The sequence below is a fragment of the Somniosus microcephalus genome, chromosome 3 (assembly GCF_052327205.1).
Source record: "Somniosus microcephalus isolate GS21.2 chromosome 3, FLI_Smic_1.0, whole genome shotgun sequence".
In the NCBI taxonomy this organism is placed as follows: Eukaryota; Metazoa; Chordata; class Chondrichthyes; order Squaliformes; family Somniosidae; genus Somniosus; species Somniosus microcephalus.
Genome location: NC_140989.1, coordinates 356,257,438 through 356,279,061, shown reverse-complemented (window position 1 = coordinate 356,279,061; position 21,624 = coordinate 356,257,438). Strand labels below are relative to the sequence as shown.

The window sequence follows — 21,624 nt, the reverse complement described above, 5'->3', positions numbered from 1 at the left end:
TGGGGATGGCATTAAATGGGAAATTAGAGATGCGTGCAATAAGGGCACAGCAGTTATCATGGGTGATTTTAATCTACATATAGATTGGTCTAACCAAATTAGTAACAATACTGTTGAAGAGGAATTCGTAGAGTGTATACAGGATGATTTCCTGGACCAATATGTCGAGGAACCAACTAGAGATCAGGCCATCTTAGACTGGGTATTATGTAATAAGAAAGGATTAATTAGCAATCTTGTTGTGCGAGGCCCCTTGGGGAGGAGCGATCATAATATGATAGAAGTCTTCATTAAGATGGAGAGTGAAGTAGTTGATTCAGAGACGTGGGTACTGAATTTAAATAAAGGAAACTACGATGGTATGAGGCACGAGTTGGCTAGGATGGATTGGGGAATGTTACTTAAAGGGTTGATAGTGAATAGGCAATGGCAAACATTTAAAGATTGCATGGGTGAACTACAGAATTTGTTCATCCCTGTTTGGCATAAAAATAAAACAAAAAAGGTGACTCAACCGTGGCTAACAAGGGAAATTAGGGATAGCATAAGACCCAAGGAGAGAACATATAAATTGGCCAGAAAAAGCAGTAAACTTGAGGATTGGGAGCAGTTTAGGATTCAGCAAATGAGGACAAAGGGATTAATTAAGTGGGGGAAAATAGAGTATGAGAGTAAGCTTGCCGGGAACATAAAAACTGACTGTAAAAGCTTCTATAGATATGTGAAGAGAAAAAGATTGGTAAAGTCAAGCGTAGGTCCCTTGCAGTCAGAATCAGGGGAATTTATAATGGGGAACAAAGACATGGCTGACCAATTAAATACATACTTTGGTTCTGTCTTCACAAAGGAGGACACAAATAAACTCCCAGAGATGTCGGGGAACATAGGGTCTAATGAGAGGGAGGAACTGAATGAAATCAGAAATGGTGTTAGGGAAATTGACAGGATTGAAGGCCGATAAATCCCCAGGGTCTGATAATCTACATCCAAGGGTACTTAAGGAAGTGGCCCTAGAAATAGTAGATGCATTGCTGGTCATCTTCCAAAATTCTATAGACTCTGGAACAGTTCCCATGGATTGGAGGGTAGCTAATGTAACCCCACTATTTAAAAAAGGTGGTAGAGAAAAAATGGGGAATTATAGGCCGGTAAGCCTAACATCGGTAGTGGGAAAAATGCTAGAGTCCATTATAAAAGATGTAATAGCAGAGCACTTGGACAACAGTGACGGGATCGGACAAAGTCAACATGGATTTACAAAAGGTAAATCGTGCTTGACTAATCTACTGGAATTTTTTGAGGATGTAATTGGTAAAATAGATAAGGGAGAACCAGTGGATGTGGACTTTCAGAAGGCTTTCGATAAGGTCCCGCATAAGAGACTAGCGTGCAAAGTTAAAGCACATGGGATTGGGGGTAAGGTACTGACTTGGATAGAGAACTGGTTGGCAGACAGGAAGCAAAGAGTTGGAATAAACGGGTCTTTTTCTGAGTGGAAGGCAGTGACTAGTGGGGTACCGCAGGGATCGGTGCTAGGACCCCAGTTATTCACAATATATATAAATGATCTAGATGAGGGAACTAGATGTAATATCTCCAAGTTTGCAGACGACACAAAGCTGGGTGGGCGTGTGTGCTGTGAGGAGGATGCAGAGAAACTCCAGTATGATTTGGACAGGTTGGGCGACTGGGCAGATGCATGGCAGATGCAGTATAATGTGGATAAATGCGAGGTTATCCACTTTGGTGGCAAAAACAGGAAGGCAGATTATTATCTGAACGGCAATAGATTGGGAAAAGGGGAAGTGCAACGAGACCTGGGTGTCCTTGTGCACCAGTCGCTGAAGGTAAGCATGCAGGTGCAGCAGGCGGTTAAAAAGGCAAATGGTATGTTGGCCTTCATAGCACGGATGTCTTGCTGCAGTTGTACAGGGCCTTAGTGAGACCACACCTTGAGTATTGTGTGCAGTTTTGGTCGCCTTTTCTGAGGAAGGATGTTCTTACCATGGAGGGAGTGCAGCGAAGATTCACCAGACTGATACCTGGGATGGCAGGAATGATGTATGAGGAGAGATTGGGTCGATCAGGCTTATATTCGCTAGAGTTTAGAAGAATGAGAGGGGATCTCATTGAAACTTATAAAATTCTAACAGTACTAGACAGACTCGATGCAGGAAGGATGTTCCCGATGGCCGGGGTAGTCCAGAACCAGGGGTCACAGTCTAAGGATAAGGGGTAAGCCATTTAGGACTGAGATGAGGAGGAATTTCTTCACCCAGAGAGTGGTGAACCTGTGGAATTCTCTACCACAGACTGTTGAGGCCAATTCATTAAATATATTCAAGAAGGAGTTAGATACATTTCTTAAGGCTAAGGGAATCAAGGGTTATGGGGAGAAGGCAGGGACAGGGTACTGAATTTGGATGATCAGCCATGATCGCATTGAATGGCGGAGCAGGCTCGAGGGGCCAAATGGCCTACTCCTGCTCCTATCTTCTATGTTTCTATGTTTCAATGGTACCCTGCACCATGGGGCAGCCTGCAATCCTCGCAAAGCCGCGTGCTCGCTCCACCTGCTGCTCTCTGGCAAGAGAGGACGAGATGTAGTCCACTCTCTTGGAACACAGAGCCTCAGTGACCTCCCTTACGTAACAGTGGCTGGCAAACTGGGAGATATTACAAATATCTCCAACTCCAGCCTGGAAGGAGCCTGACGCTTAAAAGTTCATGACCACGGTCACCTTCACAGCCACTGGCAATGCGGTCCTCGCCCTGATCTGAGGATGCAGTTGTGGCTGCAGCAGGTGGCAAATTTCAGTGAGGACATCCTTAGTGAAGCGCAGGCATCTCACACATTGTTCCTCGCTGAGGTTCAGGTAGGTGTATTGCTCCCTGGACACTCTGGCCGGATATGGTCTCCTGCTGAGAGCCCTTCTCCCCCTCCTTCCTCTTCTAGCAGCTTGTCCTGATCGGTGTCGCCTCTGCTCATTCTCCCTGTCGGCCATGGGTAATTCCTACTACTGCATCCATGTCTGGAAGCAAGCGGTTTGTGCAGAATGCTTGAAGTCAGGACAAAGTCTTTCAGCACCTTTCACACCACTCCCTGTAGACTTTAGCAAGTTTAAAGAACTCTACAAACACTTGTACAATTGCAGCAACAGTCAGTCGAAATCGATCAGCAACTAACCTGAAAGTGGGTGATGATCCCTTTAAAACAGCGCTGGTCCTTCCTGCTGCTGAATGTGTGTTTAGCTGTGTGAACTTAAGTGAGGGCGTTAGCTGGAGCGTTGAGCTCCAAAATGGCAGCGCTGGCGTCAAATCAGCGTTACACACCGATTTGCCTACTCTGCATACTTCCAGTGGACACTCACTGCAAGTGCGCCAACGCTCTTACCAATATGGCATCTGGCGCAACTCGCACCAGAAGTGTGCGCTCGCGCGCTGCGGACAACATTTTGGACCTCTAGGGGCACTCGCAGCACCCGAAAGACGGGCGCTAAGGGTGCGAATTTTGCGCCCCTGCTCTTTTAATACACATCGGATACTTGGACCCAAGTCTCGGTCAGCGCTGGTCCTTCCTGCTGCTGAATGTGTGTTTAGCTGTGTGAACTTAACTGAGGGCATTAGCTGGAGCGTTGAGCTCCAAAATGGCAGCGCTGGCGTCAAATCAGCGTTACACTCCTGGTCACTATCCGGTGACCTCCCCACCATGCTGACCTCCAGTGAAGACAGGGCTGGACTGTAATGAACCCCTTGGTCGAATAGGCCGTCGACTCCCGGCGAAGAATGGCCGAGGCACCAGGGCGGGGGTGGAGTCCTGGGACATAAGGAACCGTGTCCCAACAAAGGGGACGGTGTCTCCAGGGGGAGGGGAGAAAATCGATAGTAGAATAAAAGTGCCATTTAAACATTTACCTGTAAAAAGCAGAAATAAAGAAACTTTTTTTTTTAAAGCAGGGTGATGGAATCACAGTATCGTGGAGAGAGGTGCTGCACTCGTCAGGAATGTACCCACCTCAGCCGCTGAGACAAATGAGTCGGTCGATGCGATGCTGGTTGTGTCCCTCAGACAGAAGTCGTCAGCGTCTCTGACAGTGATGTCGGTTTCCCCGTCTGTATAAAAGGTGAATGATTACCGGATTAGTCTGCATTCAGCCAATATTTAAGGGGCGTTTACACCAGAGGAGCGCAGCGTCTGTAGACAGCGACGCTCCTCTCAAGTGTCAACATCATAGGAACAGGAGTAGGCCATTCAGCCCCTCAAGCCTGCTCCGCCATTCAATTAGATCATGGCTGATCTGTAAACATGGGACACATTTCCAGGGGGATAGTGACAAGCTCTTGGGAACCTTTTGTCAATAGTGACACACTAAGGGGGGGGACATCTGCGAATATTGCCACACGTCTGGGACCTGCTCCAAATACTGTCATTGTCCAGGGGATCTCCTGCCTTAACTTCTGAAAGACAGTGTCAGCTGCCCAAAGGAATCTAGTGCCATCACCGCAGAAAGTGTTTATTACTATATACAGCAACTGAAATAACACGCAAATACAAGTTAGTAAATACAAACTGGATGTCAGACAGACGGATTGTTCTGGCAAAGAGCTGGCACAAACACGATGGGCCATACGGCCTCCGGTGCTGTAAACCTCTATTTCCCCGAAACTCCATCGTTCATAATGACGAGTCACCCAATGCATTAACCCCAAAATCCTTGTCCTTTGCACTGATCCCTTCACGGCCTTGGTCCTCTCTACCTCTGTAACCTTCTCCAGCCGTATGTCCCAGTTCACAGTCTTCTGACGCTCGCTTACTGTGCCTCTCTACTCCCTCTACGTCCCCTCCGCATTCCACCGTCATTACCAGAGCTCTCAGTCATCGCAACCCTGCATTCCACAGCTCTCATCCTCAAACTCTCCCATGCTACATTCCGCACCCCCTCCCACTCATCTTGTCAGCCGTGGCTCCGTTGGTTGTCAGAAGCTCGTGGGCACAAAATCTAGGCTGAAATTACAGTACAATGGCCCGTGTCTAATTCGCACCAACTCCGTTCACCCATCTCTTCTTAGGAACCGAGGATGACTTGCTTCCACATTATAAATGAGTTCTCAGGTGACTGTTGAGTCCAATGCAGGACCTACAGTCTCTGTCACAGGTGGGGCGGGTGGGTGGGTGCTTGGGTTGACGTGCGCTCCTTCCACTGTTTGCGCTTGGCTTCCGCTTGCTCCCGGCGAAGAGACTCGAGGTGTTTGGCGCTTTCCCAGATGCTTCTCCTCCACTTTGTGCGGTCTTGGGCCAGGGATTCCCAGGTGTCAGTGGGAATGTTGCACTTTTTCCAAGGAGGCTGTAAGGGTGTCCTTGAAGCATTTCCTCTGCCCACCTGGGGCTCTCTTGCCGTGTCGGAGCTCCGAGTAGTATCTGGCATGCGGACGATGTGACCCATCCACCGGAGCTGATCGAGCGTGGTCATGTTGGCCTGAGCAAGAACACGGGCGCTGGTGCGCCTATCCTGCCAATGGATTGGCAGGATCTTGCGGAGGCAGCGTTGGTGGTACTTCTCCAGTGCTTTGAGGTGCCTGCTGTACATGGTCCATGTCTCTGAAGCATACAGGAGGGCGGGTATCACTACTGTTCTGTAGACCATGAGCTTGGTGCTGCGTTTGAGGTCCTGGTCTTCAAACACTCTCTTCCTCAGGCGACCGAAGGCTGCACTGGCACACTGAAGGTGGTGTTGGACTTTGTCATAGACATCTCCCCTTGTTGACAGTAGGCTGCCGAGGTATGGAAAGTGGTCCACGTTTTCCAAGGCCTTGTTGTGGATGTTGATAATCGGGGGCCAGGTTGGTAGAGGACCTTTGTCTTACGGATGTTTAGTGTAAGGCCTATGCTCTCGTACGCTGCGGTGAAGGTGCTGATGATGGTTTGGAGTTCGACCTCTGAGTGTGCGCAGACGCAAGCGCCGTCTGCATATTGTATATCGACGACAGAGGATATTCACCCATCACCTCTGTGCTCGATGACCTACATTGGCTCCCAGTTAAGCAACACCTCAATTTTAAAATTCTCATCCTTGTTTTCAAATCCCTCCATGGCCTCGCCCCTCCCTATCTCTGTAAATGCCTCCAGCCCCACAACCCCTCCCCACCCCCCGCCCCCCGAGATATCTGCACTCCTCCAATTCTGGCCTCTTGAGCATCCCCGATTTTAATCACTCCACCATTGGTGGCTGTGCTTTCAGTTGCCAAGACCCTAATCTCTGGAATTCCCTGCCAAAACCTCTCTGCCTCTCTTTCCTCCTTTAAGACGCTCCTTAAAACCTACCTCTTTGACCAAGCTTTTGCTCATCTGCCCTAATATCTCCTTATGTGGCTCAGTGTCAAATTTTGTTTGATAACGTTCCCGTGAAGCACCTTGGAACATTTTACGACGTTAAAGGTGCTATATAAATACAAGTTGTTGTTGTTGCAGTACTGAGGGCGTGCTGCACTGTCAGAGGTGCTGTCTTGCGGATGAGACATTAAACTGAGCCCGTCTGCCCTCTCAGATGGACGTAAAAGATCCAATGGCACTATTTTGAAGATGATCTTTGGAGTTCTCCCCGGTGTCCTAGCCAATATTTAATCGCTCAATCCAACACCTAAAAGAGATTACCTGGGCATTATCACATTGCTGTTTGTGGGAGCTTGCTGTGCGCAAATTGGCTGCCACATTTCCTACATTACAACAGTGATTACATTTCAAAAAAGTATTTCATTGACTGTAAAGCGCTTTAGGGTGTCCTGAGGTTGTGAAAGGCGCTATATAAATGCAAGTCTTTCTTTCTTATCTTTAAGAGCACCACACAACCTACCTCATTGACCATGCCCTTTGTTATAAATCTCATCATTCATCAAGAAACTACTCGTGAAATAACGCTAGGCGGCCAGCTGGTGGCGCCGTCCAAGGAGTATAAATACTCGGGCATCGGCCCCAGCTTTTCAGGGACATTTTGTAAGACAAGGTACTAGTGAAGTACAACTAGACCTCCATGTTCTGAAACAAGTTGATTAAAGCCTTGCTTTATGCTTAAACCAAGTACGTAGAGAGTTTTATTACGTCACCCTTCAGTCACCTCTTCACTGAGCTCCTATTCAGTGTCTGTTCTTCAACCCCCTGCCCCTCCCCCCCGCCCCTGGCACGAAGGACCTGGTGATGTTTCGCTTTGTTAAAGGTGCAGTGCGAGTGCAAGCTGTTGTCTTTGAGCATCGTTGGGTGTCTGAAATGGCTTCCTAATGAATAGCAAGTAAAAATAGAAGTGGAAAGTATCACTTGGCAAAATCTGCCATTCTTCAGTGGTTACATCAACTCCATGACCAGCTGCAGTTGGAGGGTCTCCCACTTTCCAACTGCAAAATCGGACGCCTAATATTGTGACATTTAAACTTCTTCTGCAATATTACCAGCATATAAACAGGAAGAGAATTTCTAATAGAACGTTTTCATTTGAAAGGATGTTTGCCATAATTCAAAGATTGGGAATATTCCGAGCGAGCTCTCGCAATACAAAGAAAAGACTTCCATTTATATAGCGCCTTTCACAACCTCAGGACGTTCCAAAGCCCTTTACAACCAATTATGTACTTTCAAAGTGTAGTCACTGTTGTAATGCAGGAAATGCGGCAGCTAAATTGCGCACAGCAAGGTCCCGCAAATAGCAATGTGATAATGACCTGATAATGACCAGGTAATCTGTTTTTTTTTAGTGATGTTGGTTGAGGGATAAATATTGGCCAGGATTCATCGCAAAGTGTTGTCTCTGTTGTTATGTAAACACAGCAGCCATTTTGCGCACAGCAAGGTTGCACGACCGGCTATAGATGAACAACCAGTTGACGGCCTGGATTTTGCACTGAGAGTAACGGTGAGGTTAACAGTGCTCCCCGTTATTCGGGAGTAAATCGGACAGCAACTTCCAGAGTTCGCACGTTCGCAGTTAAATGCAGAAATCCAGAAGTTGCTGTCCAGGTTTCCCTGCTCCTCCACAAGCTGTTCCAAGTCCTGGAGTGGGGCTTGAACCCAAAACTGGCTGTCACAGGGCCGAGAGAACTACCACTGAGCCAAGCCAGCACTTGAATGCTGACCTCTTAGGCTCATATACAAAGAATGGCCGCTTGGGTGCTGACGGTTGGCGTCCAAGGAATTGTAACCCGGTAAACATAGAAGATAGGAGGAGTAGGCCATTAGGCCCCTCGAGCCTGCTCCGCCATTCAATGAGATCATGGCTGATCATCCAAATTCAGTACCCTGTCCCTGCTTTCTCCCCATATCCCTTTAGCCTTAAGAAATATATCCAACTCCTTTTTGAATATATTTAATGAATTGGCCTCAACTGTCTTCTGTGGTAGAGAATTCCACAGGTTCACCACTCTCTGGGTGAAGAAATTCCTCCTCATCTCTGTCCTAAATGGCTTACCCCTTATCCTTAGACTGTGACCCCTGGTTCTGGACTCCCCCGCCATCGGGAACATCCTTCCTGCATCTAGTCCTGTTAGAATTTTATAAGTTTATAAGTTTCAATGAGTAAGGGCGGAAAAGGGAAAAAAACTGGCATTAAAAATAAAGCTCCATGATAAAATCTATCCAACAGGTTTGGAGAATTAATCTGATTACTGCACAGGAGCCTCAATAGACCCAACAGCTCGGCTTCGGCACAACCACCGATTGGCACTCAGCGGGCCATGTGGCAGGATGCCAGGGTCTATGGGCGAGCGCTTATACTTACAGAACAGGGACTGGTATCCTTTTCATCCTGGGCTAGGACTGAGAGCAATAGGTTTTTGGACACTAGGGGAATCGAGGGGTATGGGGAGAAGGCGAGAAAGTGGAGTTGAGGTAGAAGATCAGCCACGATCGTATTGAATGACCGAGCTGGCTTGAGGGGGCCATATGGCCTACTCCTGCTCCTATTTCTTAACCTATCTCACTACTGTTTGTTCTTAATCCATCACATTGCTGTTTGTGGGACCTTGCTGCGCGCCAATTGGTTGCCGTGGCTACACTTCAAACATGCTTTGAGCAATGTTCCCGTTAAGATGTACAGCCGGGAGATCCCGCACAGCCGGCTCACCAGCTTTTAAATGGAAAAACCGCGCACGCACGGAATTTTGTATGGGCTGCGCAGCCCGTTAAAGGGGTCGTGCGGTACAAAAAAAAATTAGAGGGAACATTGGCTTTGAGATCATTCAATATGATGAAGCACTACAAAAACATAAGGGCCAGGAAATTGGAGCTGTTAGCGCCGGCCGTTAAAAGTCGGTTTGGAAGAAAAAATGGCAGCCGCCTCGCCTATTGCACTTCCGGCGCAGAACGCAGCGGCTGCCATTTTGGGCAGGTTGGCAGCGCTGCCATTGCCTGCGTTCGCTTCACATATTTAAATGATCCAGATCGTGACGTCAATCGAGGTTGTTGCTCTTAATAATGCACTCGCCAAACCATGCATGGCTGAGCGTGTGTGCAGCAGTACAACAGAACCTCTGCCGGCGCTTCTTAAAGGGACACGCACAACTTTCAGGTAAGTTTAGATTTTTGCTTTTGTACTGGTTTCTTTACATTTTATTGGATTAGTGGCTTGGTGCAATACATTAAAAAAGTTGTTAAAGTGTGCAGGGAGTGCTGCTGGACGTTTGCAAGGCTTTGGCTCTTAAAGGATGGCCTCTGAGAACACCACTTGTTCCCAGTCCTGGGGGCTCTGATTGCATTCTCCCTTGGGCTGCAGCATCACATGGAGATGGAGCAAAGGGGACAAGCTGCTCGCAGAGGGAGGAGGAGGAGGAAGAGGAAAAAGCAGAAGATGAGGAAGTGGAAGGAAGGAGGCAACTCAGACAGCCTCTTTCTAGCCGGGATATCTGGGATGGAATCATCCATCTGCAGTACCAGTGACGACAACCCCAATTCCCCTTTCAACATTTGTCCCACACCTTACCTTCCCTCTGTTACTGACCATCACAGCATCCTCTTGGCCACAATACTGAAATAAAAGCCACCACAAAGCAAGCTTTCCAATCCAAATGTATCCATACATGCATCTAATATTACATCAAAAATTCAACTGATCACCCTTGTGCATTCCCTTAGTGACTGTCTTGTGTGTGCCTTTGCCTGTCCTAGTGCTGTTACACTGTGCTACCCCAGTGGCTGCAGCATGGCAGGTGGCAGGCTGCTGACTTTCAGCAGGGGACACTGCAGATGGCCTTGCAGGATGACCTCGAGGAGCTGGTGGCTGGGAGTGTGAAATTGAGAGATGGTGGTTTTTTTTTCTTCTTCATTCTCCTCTCCCTCTTCTTGTTGACCCACTGGCTGGGCAGGCTACATTTCTTGGCCATCTGAAATGAGGAAGGCACAAGGGTAGGGTTGTGGTGAGGCGGGGGGGGAAGCAAGAGGTGCATGCTTACACCATATGCAACTTGTAAATCAGAAGAGATTGTGGGATGAGGAGGAAGTGGGATGTGAGAAGGAGGATAACGTATGAGGATACCAGCATCTTGTATTCTTTCAGCCCAGCTGCTGGCCAAGGGCTCAACCATGCCCCTGCCAAGAATAGCCAGCACCATCTGCTCCAAGGGGGTGAGGTGAAGCTAGGAATGTGAGGTGTGCCTCGTGTTTGGTACAGATTGTTGGTCAGTGACTGTTGGCGGCGGGGGGGGGTCGTGCATTGAGCAGTGTGTGAGGCTAGTGATGCAGTTGGAAGGAGATGGCTTTTGAAGATGCATTCACTGACCATGACCACTGGGCTGAGTTCTTGAAACATCTTTGGGCATTGGAGCCATGTCCTGGAGGCGATGACCTCCTCGACGACGTGGTCCCACATCCTTCTTTCTGGAGGCCCTCCTGGCTCCCTGTGGTTAGAGGACCTCTCTTCCAGTGCTGAACCCTTGCACAAAGCTCGAGTGCTGCGTCTGAGGCCCTGGGTGCCCTTTCCCTGGCCTGTTGAGCCCTGTGTGTTAGTGATGAAGCACTTTTAATCATCAGAGGGCAGCTCACCTTTAGGAGGTGCAGACTGCCTAGTTGATGCACTATCAACAACACCAAAGACTACGAGTTGAACTTATACGAAGTAGGCTTTTATTGACTAAGAACTGGAGCATGCCTCTGCTAGTGGATCCGTCCGAAGAGCTCCCGGGGGAAGGGTGGTGAGTCACCTTTATACCCGGGCTTAGGGGTGGAGCCAGGGGCGGAGACATGCCCGGACCTGTACAGAGTTAACAGTGGTTTACCACACAGACATGTACAGAGTTAGCAGTGGTTTACCACATTCACCCCTCGTTTAAAAAAGAGTCCGGCGGGGTGAAGTGTTTCAAAAGTTCATATACGAAAGTCTCTCCGGGGGTCTTGTCTGCCGTAATGATCTTCGTGGTGCCGGTTCTTTGCCCGCGGCCGCTTCTCGCGTGGGACGGAGCACTGGCGTGTCGTCCTCTCGGGGTAGGGATGGCACCGGCATGTCGTCAGTTCGTGGTAGACACCCCGGTGGTGCGTCGTGGGTAGTGGTGGTGGGTGGAGGTAGTGGATGGTGATCGATGGTGTTTCAGGTGGTACCTGAGGGTGCGAGGTCTCGAATTCAGACTGTGTCCTCCCGCCCGTCAGGATACACCACGTAGGCGTACTGTGGGTTGGCGTGGAGGAGGTGAACCTTTTCGACCAGGGGGTCCGTCTTATGGCTCCTCACGTGTTTCCTGAGCAGGACGGGTCCCGGAGACGTCAGCCATGGCGGTAGTGATGTCCCCGAGGTGGATTTCCTGGGGAAGACGAACATCTTCTCGTGGGGGGTGGCGTTTGTGGCAGTACAGAGCAGTGATCGTATGGAGTGGAGCGCATCGGGGAGGACATCTTGCCAGCGGGAGATTGGGAGGCCCTTGGATTTTAGGGCGAGCATGGCGGTCTTCCACACCATTGCGTTCTCCCTCTCTACCTGTCCGTTACCCCAGGGGTTGTAGCTGGTAGTCCTGCTCGTGGCTATGCCCTTCTCGAGCAGGTACTGGCGCAGCTCGTCGCTCATGAACGACGAGCCCCTGTCGCTGTGGATGTAATTGGGGAAGCCAAATATGGCAAACAGGTCATTGAGGCACCTGATGACTATGGCGCTGGTCATGTCCGGGCAGGGGATGGCGAAGGGGAAACGGGAGTACTCGTCAATAATATTGAGGAAGTACGTGTTGCGGTCAGAGGAGGGAAGGGGCCCCTTGAAATCGACGCTGAGACGTTCGAAGGGGCGGGTGGCTTTAATCAGGTGTGCCCTGTCTGGCCTATAAAAATGCGGTTTGCATTCGGCGCAGACCTGGCAGTTCCTGGTCATGGCCCTGACCTCCTCGATGGAGTAAGGCAGGTTGCGAGCTTTAATAAAATGGAAGAACCTGGTGACCCCCGGGTGGCAGAGATCATTGTGGAGGGTCCGTAGCCTATCGACTTGTGCGTTGGCACATGTCCCACGGGATAGGGCGTCTGGGGGCTCATTAAGTTTCCCGGGCCGGTATAAGATATCGTAGTTGTAGGTGGATAACTCGATCCTCCACCGCAATATCTTATCATTTTTGATTTTCCCCCTTTGTCTGTTGTTAAACATAAATGCTACTGACCGTTGGTCAGTGAGCAGGGTGAAACGTTTACTGGCCAGGTAATGCCTCCAGTGCCGTACAGCCTCCACTATCGCCTGGGCCTCCTTCTCGACTGAGGAGTGTCGAATTTCGGGGCCCTGGAGGGTCCGTGAAAAGAAGGCCACGGGTCTCCCCGCCTGGTTAAGGGTTGCGGCTAGGGTGAAGTCGGATGCATCGCTCTCCACTTGGAAAGGGATGGACTCATCCACTGCGTGCATTGTGGCCTTCGCAATGTCCTCTTTTATGAGGGTGAAGGCCGCACGGGCCTCTGCCGTCAGGGGGAAGGAGGTTGACTTGATGAGGGGCCGGGCTTTGTCCGCATAGTTGGGCACCCACTGGGCGTAGTAAGAGAAGAACCCTAGGCATCTCTTCAGGGCTTTTAGGCAGTGGGGGAGGGGTAGTTCCAGGAGGGGGCGCATTCGGTCGGGGTCGGGGCCGATGACTCCGTTTTCCACCACGCAGCCAAGAATAGCGAGGCGCGTGGTGCGGAACATACATTTTTCTTTGTTGTATGTCAGATTCAGCCGTTGGGCCGTACAGAGGAATTTTTCTAGGTTGGCGTCGTGGTCATGCCGGTCATGGCCACAGATGGTGACGTTGTCTAGATAGGGGAAGGTGGCCTGCAGCGCGTTCTGGTCAACCATCCGGTCCATCTCCCTTTGGAAGACCGAGACCCCGTTGGTGACGCCGAAGGGGACTCGGAGGAAGTGGTAGAGGCGACCGTCAGCCTCGAAGGCCGTGTACTGGCGGTCCTCAGGCCTGATGGGGAGCTGGTGGTATGCCGACTTCAGATCAATCGTCGAGAATACCCGGTATTGTGCTATCTGGTTGACCATGTCAGATATGCGGGGAAGTGGGTATGCATCTAATTGCGTGTATCGATTGATCGTCTGGCTGTAATCAATAACCAGGCGCTGTTTTTCGCTGGTCTTCACTACCACCACTTGGGCTCGCCATGGGCTGGTGCTGCCCTCAATAATCCCTTCCCTCAGGAGTCTTTCTACTTCTGATTTAATAAAGCTCCTATCCCCGGCACTGTACCGCCTGCTTTTAGTAGCAATTGGCTTGCAGTCTTTGGCGAGGTTAGCGAACAACAGGGGGGGTTTGACCTTCAGGGTGGACAGGCTGCATACTTTGCGCGGCGCCGTGTTTAAATTCTGCTGGCTGCAGACTGTAAGTGGGGGCAGGGGCCCGCCATATGCCATCGTGACGCTCTCCAGATGGCACTGGAAGTCTAATCCTAGCAGTACGGGAGCGCAGAGCTGTGGCAGGACGAGGAATTTAAAATCTCTGTACTCCACGCCGTTCACTGTCAGAGTCGCTACACAGTAGCCGCCGACGTTCGCTGTATGGGACTTTGAGGCCATAAAGACCTGGTGGCGTGTGGGCATAACCGATAGGCAGTAGCGTCACACCGTGTCGGGGTGGATGAAGCTCTCCGTGCTTCCGCAGTCGAAAAGGCAATTTGTGGCATGGCCATTTACCTTTACGTTCATCATGGACCTGGCTAGTTGATGGGGCCTAGATTGGTCCAGGGTGATGGAGGCCATCGTCGAGGTCGGTGGGTCGCTGTAGTATTCGCCGGCGCCGGGGGCCTGGTCCCGAAATGGTGTCCAAGATGGCGGCTCCCCCGCGGCTGGTGGTGCCCAAAATGGCGGCCCGCGCGGCTCACACGTGGTTGGTGGGGTCCAAAATGGCGGCCTGCACGGTTCACACGCGGCGCTGCTGGAATTGGGGGTCGATTTCGCCCTGCACACTCTTGCGTAGTGGCCTTTCTTGCCGCATTTGGAGCAGGTCGCGTCCTTTGCTGGGCATTGCTGTCTGGGGTGCTTGGCCTGGCCGCAGAAGTAGCATTTCTGGCCTCTGGTCATTGCAGCTGCAGTTGGGCTGCTGGCGGCTTGTGGCCTTACCGGGTCCCAAGATGGCTGCTCCCGTGACATCCACGTGGCCATCCGGTCAGGGGGGTAGGCGTCCATGTTCTGGAGGGCCACGTCTAACGAGCTAGCGAGGGCCACCGTCTTCTGCAGGTCGAGCCCCCTCTGTTCCAGCAGCCTCTGCCGTGTATAGTTGGACCTGATGCCGGTTATGTAGGCGTCTCGGATCAGGTCTTCCGTGCATTCCTTGGCCGTCACCGCTTTGCAATTACAGGCCCAGCCGAGGACTCTCAGTGCCAGTAAATATTCGGCGCCCGATTCCCCGGGGCGCTGTTTTCGGGTAGCCAGGAGGTGTCTGGCGTAGACCTCGTTAACAGGCCTCACGTATTGTTCCTTTAGCGTCGCGATGGCGGCCGCGTAAGTTGTGGCGTCTCGGATGATCGAGTAGACTTGGTGGCTCACCCGTGAGTTCAAGACAAGCCGTTTCGCGTCATCTGTAGTGACGGTAGTGCTGGAGGCCTCCAGGAAGGCTTCGAAACAGCTCAGCCAGTGTTCAAAGTTATTGGCTGCATCTGCTGCTTGAGGATCCAGGTCTAAACGTTCCGGCTTCAAGATTTGCTCCATGTCGAAAATTTAGTCAATAAAATTGATGCACTATCAACAACACCAAAGACTACAAGTTGAACTTATACGAAGTAGGCTTTTATTGACTAAGAACTGGAGCATGCCTCTGCTAGTGGATCCGTCCTAAGAGCTCCCGGGGGAAGGGTGGTGAGTCACCTTTATACCCGGGCTTAGGGGTGGAGCCAGGGGCGGAGACATGCCCGGACCTGTACAGAGTTAACAGTGGTTTACCACACAGACATGTACAGAGTTAGCAGTGGTTTACCACACTAGTGCTGAAGGCAGCTCAGCTTTAAGAGGAGCAGGCTAGCTTTAAGAGGAGCAGGCCAGCTTTAAGTAAAGCTAGCCTCACTCGAACAACGCGAAATTCAGCCCCCTGCTGAGCGCACAGCCTGTCAGCAGGACGTTTAGCGCTAGACTGTGCACTACGATCATGATAATTAGCAGGCAGCATGAAGTTGACGTGCTGCCTGCACTTTTTGAACGGGCGCATCGCGGTGCCCGCACCCGTTTTTTATTATCCTTTTTTGGGTTCCTAATTTGGTTTCCTTTCCTTTGTTTCTTTCCAATGTTCTCCCTTTCTGAAGCCATTTTCTTTCCCTACCCGCCCACCCCAAAAAATGAGAAAATTATTACTAACACTAAAATTACTAACAAAAAATTGCAGTCTTTATCTCTGAGCTTTATCTTTATCTCTTTCTATCCACAAGGCCGCGGCTCACCAAGGTTCTCGTGCTGTTACTGTGCATCAGCAGCAGAAAAATGGCACCCGCTGTGACAGGCAGCAACACAGCCCGGGCCCAAGCTATCCAGTGACTTACTTCTCCCTCTTTAATCCCTCAGCTGGGTGCCCAGCTCCAGTTACTGGGCACGGAGCGAGGCTGCCGGGTGCCTCCGTCTCCCTCCTTCCCACCACTTGACAACTTCCTACAGTTCCTATCAGCTACTGCTGCCGTGCTCAAAAAAAAATAACCCGCCCGCTGCAGAAAGATAACGGGCCGCGTGCCAAGTCACTCTCTGGAACACTGCATTCATCACCTCTTGACCAAACCCGGCAATCCTCCATGCTATTGGAGTGAGTGCAGTGGACAATGAATCCTGCGCTATCTGCCCAGATCCAGAGATTGTTTGGGGTGAAAGTGTTTCCTTCAGAAAGTCATCTTGACCTTCAGATATGGCTTTCTCACCGACGTCAAGATAGCATTTGCGGGAACCTATTTTCAGGGAGTTATGTCTGCTTTTATAAGGGCCTCTCCCACACATAGCAGAGGTGGAGTGTCTGACAGATTCATTTCAGTCTTCCATTTCTGACTCATTCCTTCATCGGGTTCCTCCAGACTGTGGAGCTTGTTACTTCCCTCCAACATTCCTTCCTGCTGAAATCTTCAGCTTTTAAAGCCCTAGATTATATCATCACGCAACCGACATCACTAAAACAGATTATCTGGTCATTATCACATTGCTGTTTGTGGGAGCTTGCTGTGCGCAAATTGGCTGCCACGTTTCCTGATTACAACAGTGACGAAGTACTTAATTGGCTGTAAAGCGCTTTGAGAGGTCTGGAGGTTGTGAAAGGTGCTATATAAATGCAAGTCTATTTTTCTTTAATCACTCATTTACCTTCTTTTGCTTTAATAGCTATTCCTGGGACTAGGGACAGGGTCACTGGCAAGGCTTTGGAAGCTAAGCAGAGCCAGGCCTGGTTAGTACCTAGAGGGGTGACCATCAGGGAAGACCAGATGCAGAAGGTCACAGAAGGAGCCCTGAGGAGGGGCGGTTGGTGAGAAGGTCACAGAAGGAGCCCCGGGAGAGGCAGCTGGTGAGCAGGCCCGGGCGTTGGGCTGAAGATTGTCAGACAGGAGGAATGGTGGAAATGGAATGGCGGCGTGCACAGACGCAGCGGCTTTGCTTCTCCCAGGACGGTGCTATTTACGGTTAATGTTATTTGTACGGGACTCATGGGAGCTTGCAAGATCACATTTCGTTGTTCATGTAGTTGTGCATTGTACAATGACAATAAAAGTTGAATTATTATATTGCTCTGATAGGGCTCCTGGTGCGTGGGTCTCGCACAACCAGTGTCAACACCAAAGTAAACGTAGTGGATACACTAATGCTGGTGGACAAGGAGGTCTGTGCTTTTTCTGAAAATCACATTTACCCATTATGTTCATCCACCTCTCCAATCGCAACTCTCTTGTGTCAGCCGTGGCTCAGTGGGCAGCACTCTCCCCTCTGAGTCAGAAGGTTGTGGGTTCAGGTCCTCGCCAGAGACTTGCGCACATTGGGCCGACACTCCCAGTGCAGCGCTGAGGGAGTGCTGCACTGTCAGAGGTGCCCGTCTTTCGGATGAGACGTTAAAACCGAGGCCCCGTCTGCTCTCTCAGGTGGACGTAAAAGATCCCGTGGCACTATTTCGAAGAAGAGCAGGGGAGTTATCCCCCGGTGTCCTGGCCAATATTTATCCCTCAAAGTTAGATATATTTCTTAAGGCTAAAGGGATCAAGGGATATGGGGAGAAGGCAGGGACAGGGTACTGAGTTTGGACGATCAGCCATGGCGGAGCAGACTCGAGGGGCCGAATGGCCTACTCCTGCTCCTATCTTCTATGTTTCTATGTAAACCAACCTCACTAAAAACAGGTCATTGTCTCATTGTGGGACCTTGATGTGTGCAAATAGGCTGCCGCTTTTCCATTACAAACAGTGACTACACTTCACAAATACTTCATCACTCGCTATAAAGCGCTTTGGGACGTCCCGGGGTTGTGAAAGACATTATATAAATACATGGAGAATGGCACTGGATGAAACCGGCTCTGGTTTCCGGTTTACACATTAGCCATTTTTATGCTGCTCTTCTTTCAATTCGGATTCTGCGAGCCCCCTTTTCCTTGGTATTTAGGCTGCTAAATCCAGTGGCGTGGACTTGTAACCCCAATTTTAAACTGAACATACAAGTCTGGCACTGTCCTAGTAGTCAGCAGCATAAACAGCTCGGACGGTTCATAGATGCCAGGGATTGCAAGAATCCGAATTAATAATAGGCCCGTTGTTCGTTGGTCCTGGGGGTTGCAGGAGATACTACACCCAAAGTGTGATCCTCTTAAATAGACACCATCAAAACGGTCGGTTCTCACCGTCAAATAGTGTCAAGCATTGGGGGTGGAGGGGTTTGAGGAAGTGTGGGCCTGAGGATATAAAGTGTCACACTCGTGTTTAGGGCAAAAAGTCACAGGCAATCGCAGGGGGGATAAATCGTGGGTCTGACAGTTCAGACAAGGCTAGCTGTTTGCCCACATAACAGTGATCAAAATTCCTGAGGGCAAGGCAAATCATTTCACGTCCCATGAATGACTGGGTGTTATGTATCATTGGAAGTCCGAAGGTGCAGTCACAGATGAGGCACTATATAAATGCAAGTCTGTGCTTTCTTGTAAGCTGGAACATTCAAATCTAAAATTTCATTGGCCAGATTTGATTCAGAAGAGGGGCTTGCGTGGAACCTGACGCTGAGATTGAATGTCGTTTGCACAGCCAGAAAGGGACACAGACAGGTAGAGAGAATGGGCCAAAGACAGGGATAATAGAACAAGGACACAAACATACTCGGCTGTTAACCGAAAGGCTGGTGGTTCGAGCCCACCCAGGGACGGTGTTTTGTGGGCAGCACGGTGGCATAGTGGTTAGCACTGTTGCCTCACAGCGCCAGGGACCCGGGTTCGAATCCGGCCTCGGGCGACTGTCTGTGTGGAGTTTGCACGTTCTCCCCGTGTTTGCGTGGGTTTCCTCCGGGTGCTCCGGTTTCCTCCCACAGTCCAAAGATGTGCGGGTTAGGTTGATTGGCTATGATAAATTGACCCTTAGTGTTAGGGGGATTAAATACGTGGGGTTGCGGGGATAGGGTGGGATATGTGTTGGTGTAGGGGTTACGGGGATCGGGTGGGATATGTGTCGGTGCAGGCTCGATGGGCCGAAATGGCCTCTATCTGCACTGTGGGGTTTCTGTGATTTCTGTGATACTCCTACTGTCCTCCTCCCCCCTTCCCACAGGTCCTCTCTGCCTGTGTTTCATAGGCTGCAGCGTGGTCCTCCTGACCCTGCTGCGCCACTCCTGGGCCTCGACCTCACTGCTGGGCTCCTCCTCGCTCCTGGGTCCCGACCTCGCTCCTGCGCCCCGTCCTCGCGGTGTCTCCTTCTAGTGAGTGTGTCCCGCGGTGTCTCCTTCTGGTGAGTGTGTCCCACGGTGTCTCTGGTCTCCAATTCTCTTGGATCCCCTTGCCATTGGACCAAGACCTTGCTTTGTCAAGCCCGTGTGGTAGCTGGTGTGCAACGGCCACCCCACGTTACAAGAATTCACGCACAGGCATCTTCCACCCTTTAAAATGAAGTTCGGGACCAGGAACATCAGAACCCTTATGGACAACCCCAACAGAGACGCATACTGCTACCACCGTCTGCCCCACCTGTGACAGAGACTGTAGGTCCCGCACTGGGCTCATCAGTCACCTGAGAACTCATTTTTAGTGTGGAAGCAATTCATCCTCGGTTCCGAGGGACTGCCTAAGAAGAAGAAGAAGAAGAAGAAGAAGAAGAAGGACAGGTAGAGACAGGGAGAATGGGACACGGACAGGTAGAGACAGGGAGAATGGGACACGGACAGGTAGAGACGGGGGAATGGAAAGCAAATGGCATGTGGGCCTTTATTACAAGAGGATTTGAGTATAAGAGCAAAGATGTCTTACTGCAATTATATATGGCCCTGGTGAGACCACACCTGGAGTATTGTGTACAGTTCTGGTCTCCTCACCTAAGGAAGGATATACTTGCCATAGAGGGAGTGCAACAAAGGTTCACCAGGCTGGTTCCTGGGATGGGGGGATTGTCCTATGAGGAGAGATTGAGTAGACTAGGCCGAGTTTAGAAAAATGAGAGGTGATCTCATTGAAACATACAAAATTCTTACAGGGCTTGACAGAGTAGATGCAGGGAGAATGTTTCCCCTGGCTGGGGAGTCTAGAACTAAGGGTCACAGTCTCAGGATAAGGGGTCGGCCATTTAGGACAGAGATGAGGAGAAATTTCTTCACTCAGAGGGTGGTGAATCTTTGGAATTCTCTACCCCAGAGGGCTGTGGCGGCTCAGTCATGGAGTATATTCAAGATGTTGTTTTGAATATTAAGGGAATCAAGGGATATGGGGATAGTGCAGGGAGGTAGAAGATCAGCCAAAATCTTATTGAATGGCTCGAAGGGCCAAATGGCCGACTCCTGCTCCTATTTCTTATGTTCTTATGAATGGGCCAAGGACAGGTAGAGACAGGGGGAATGGGACAAGGACAGATAGAGACAGAGGGAGAATGGGACGAGGGCAGGGAGAGACAGAGGGAGAATGGGATGAGGACAGGGAGAGACAGAGGGAGAATGGGACATGGAAAGGGAGAGACAGAGGGAGAATGGGACACAGACAGGGAGAGACAGAGGGAGAATGGGACAAGGACAGGGAGAGACAGAGGGAGAATGGGACCAGCGGCAGCAGCTAGCCCCGAAGAGGTAGATGAGGCCCAAGACTCAATTTCGAGAGAATCTCGGGGCCTCTCTGTCTGGGCTCGGGCAGAGCCAAGTCTAGGCCCGAATACAGGCCCAGGCTATTTTCTACATGAGGCGACAGTGGGCCAGACGGGGAACCGCACCCGAGCAGGAGGCTACGCATCAGGGGAGGGGGGAAATTACCACAAAAGATGTATGCGAGGAGGCCCTATGAACATTTGGTGAGGTGAGGCCTTGCATCCCATATTTAGGTGTGGGTTCAAGTCCCACTCCAGGGACTTGAGCCTAAAATCTAGGCGGACATTCCTTTGCAGTACTGAGGGAGTGCTGCACTGTCGGAGTGTGCCGTCATTCAGATGTGACATTAAACCGAGGCCCCATCTGCCCGCTCAGTAAAAGATTCCACGACACTATTTCATAGGCGCGCAGGGGAGTTATCCCCGGTGTCCTGGCCAATATTTATCCCTCAGCCAGCATCACTAAAAACACAGATTATCTGCTCATTGTCACATTGCTGTTTATGGGATCTTGCTGTGCACAAACTGGCTGCCGCGTTTCCCTACATCACAACAGTGACTGCACTTCAAAAAAGTTCTTTGTTGGCCGTGAAGCGCTTCGGGACGTTCCGAGGTCGTGAAAGGCGCTACAGAAATGCAAGTCTTTCTTTCTTTCTGCTAATGCTGGATTAGGAGTTCCACTGGGAAATGGGAAAAAAAGAAGAGTGAACAAAAAAACTGACAAGACAGCAGCTGGAACCCTCATCATAAGCCACAAATAATAAACCCGAGTCAGTCTCCGTGGCCTCGCGCAGTGAGACACGTGGGGGTGTGCAGCCTTCAGCCCGTCGTCTGCTGAGCTAAGGCAGCAGGTGACAGGAAAGAATGCGAGGCAGGCAGCACGTACCTAAATATGGCTCCCTCTCCCTCCCCTTCCCCCATTCCCTGGAGAGCGA

At 50.5% G+C, this 21,624-nt stretch overlaps 1 protein-coding gene across 1 annotated transcript in view; it reads right to left on the bottom strand.

Moving 5' to 3' along the window:
• The window catches only part of miga1 (mitoguardin 1), a 134,684-nt gene that overhangs the window by 66,258 nt on the left and 46,802 nt on the right, over positions 1-21,624 (bottom strand). The window contains exon 9 of the mRNA XM_085983462.1: positions 4,016-4,113. Within this exon, the coding sequence (XP_085839588.1) occupies positions 4,016-4,113 (98 nt within the window). The remainder of the gene's footprint in view (positions 1-4,015; positions 4,114-21,624) is intronic.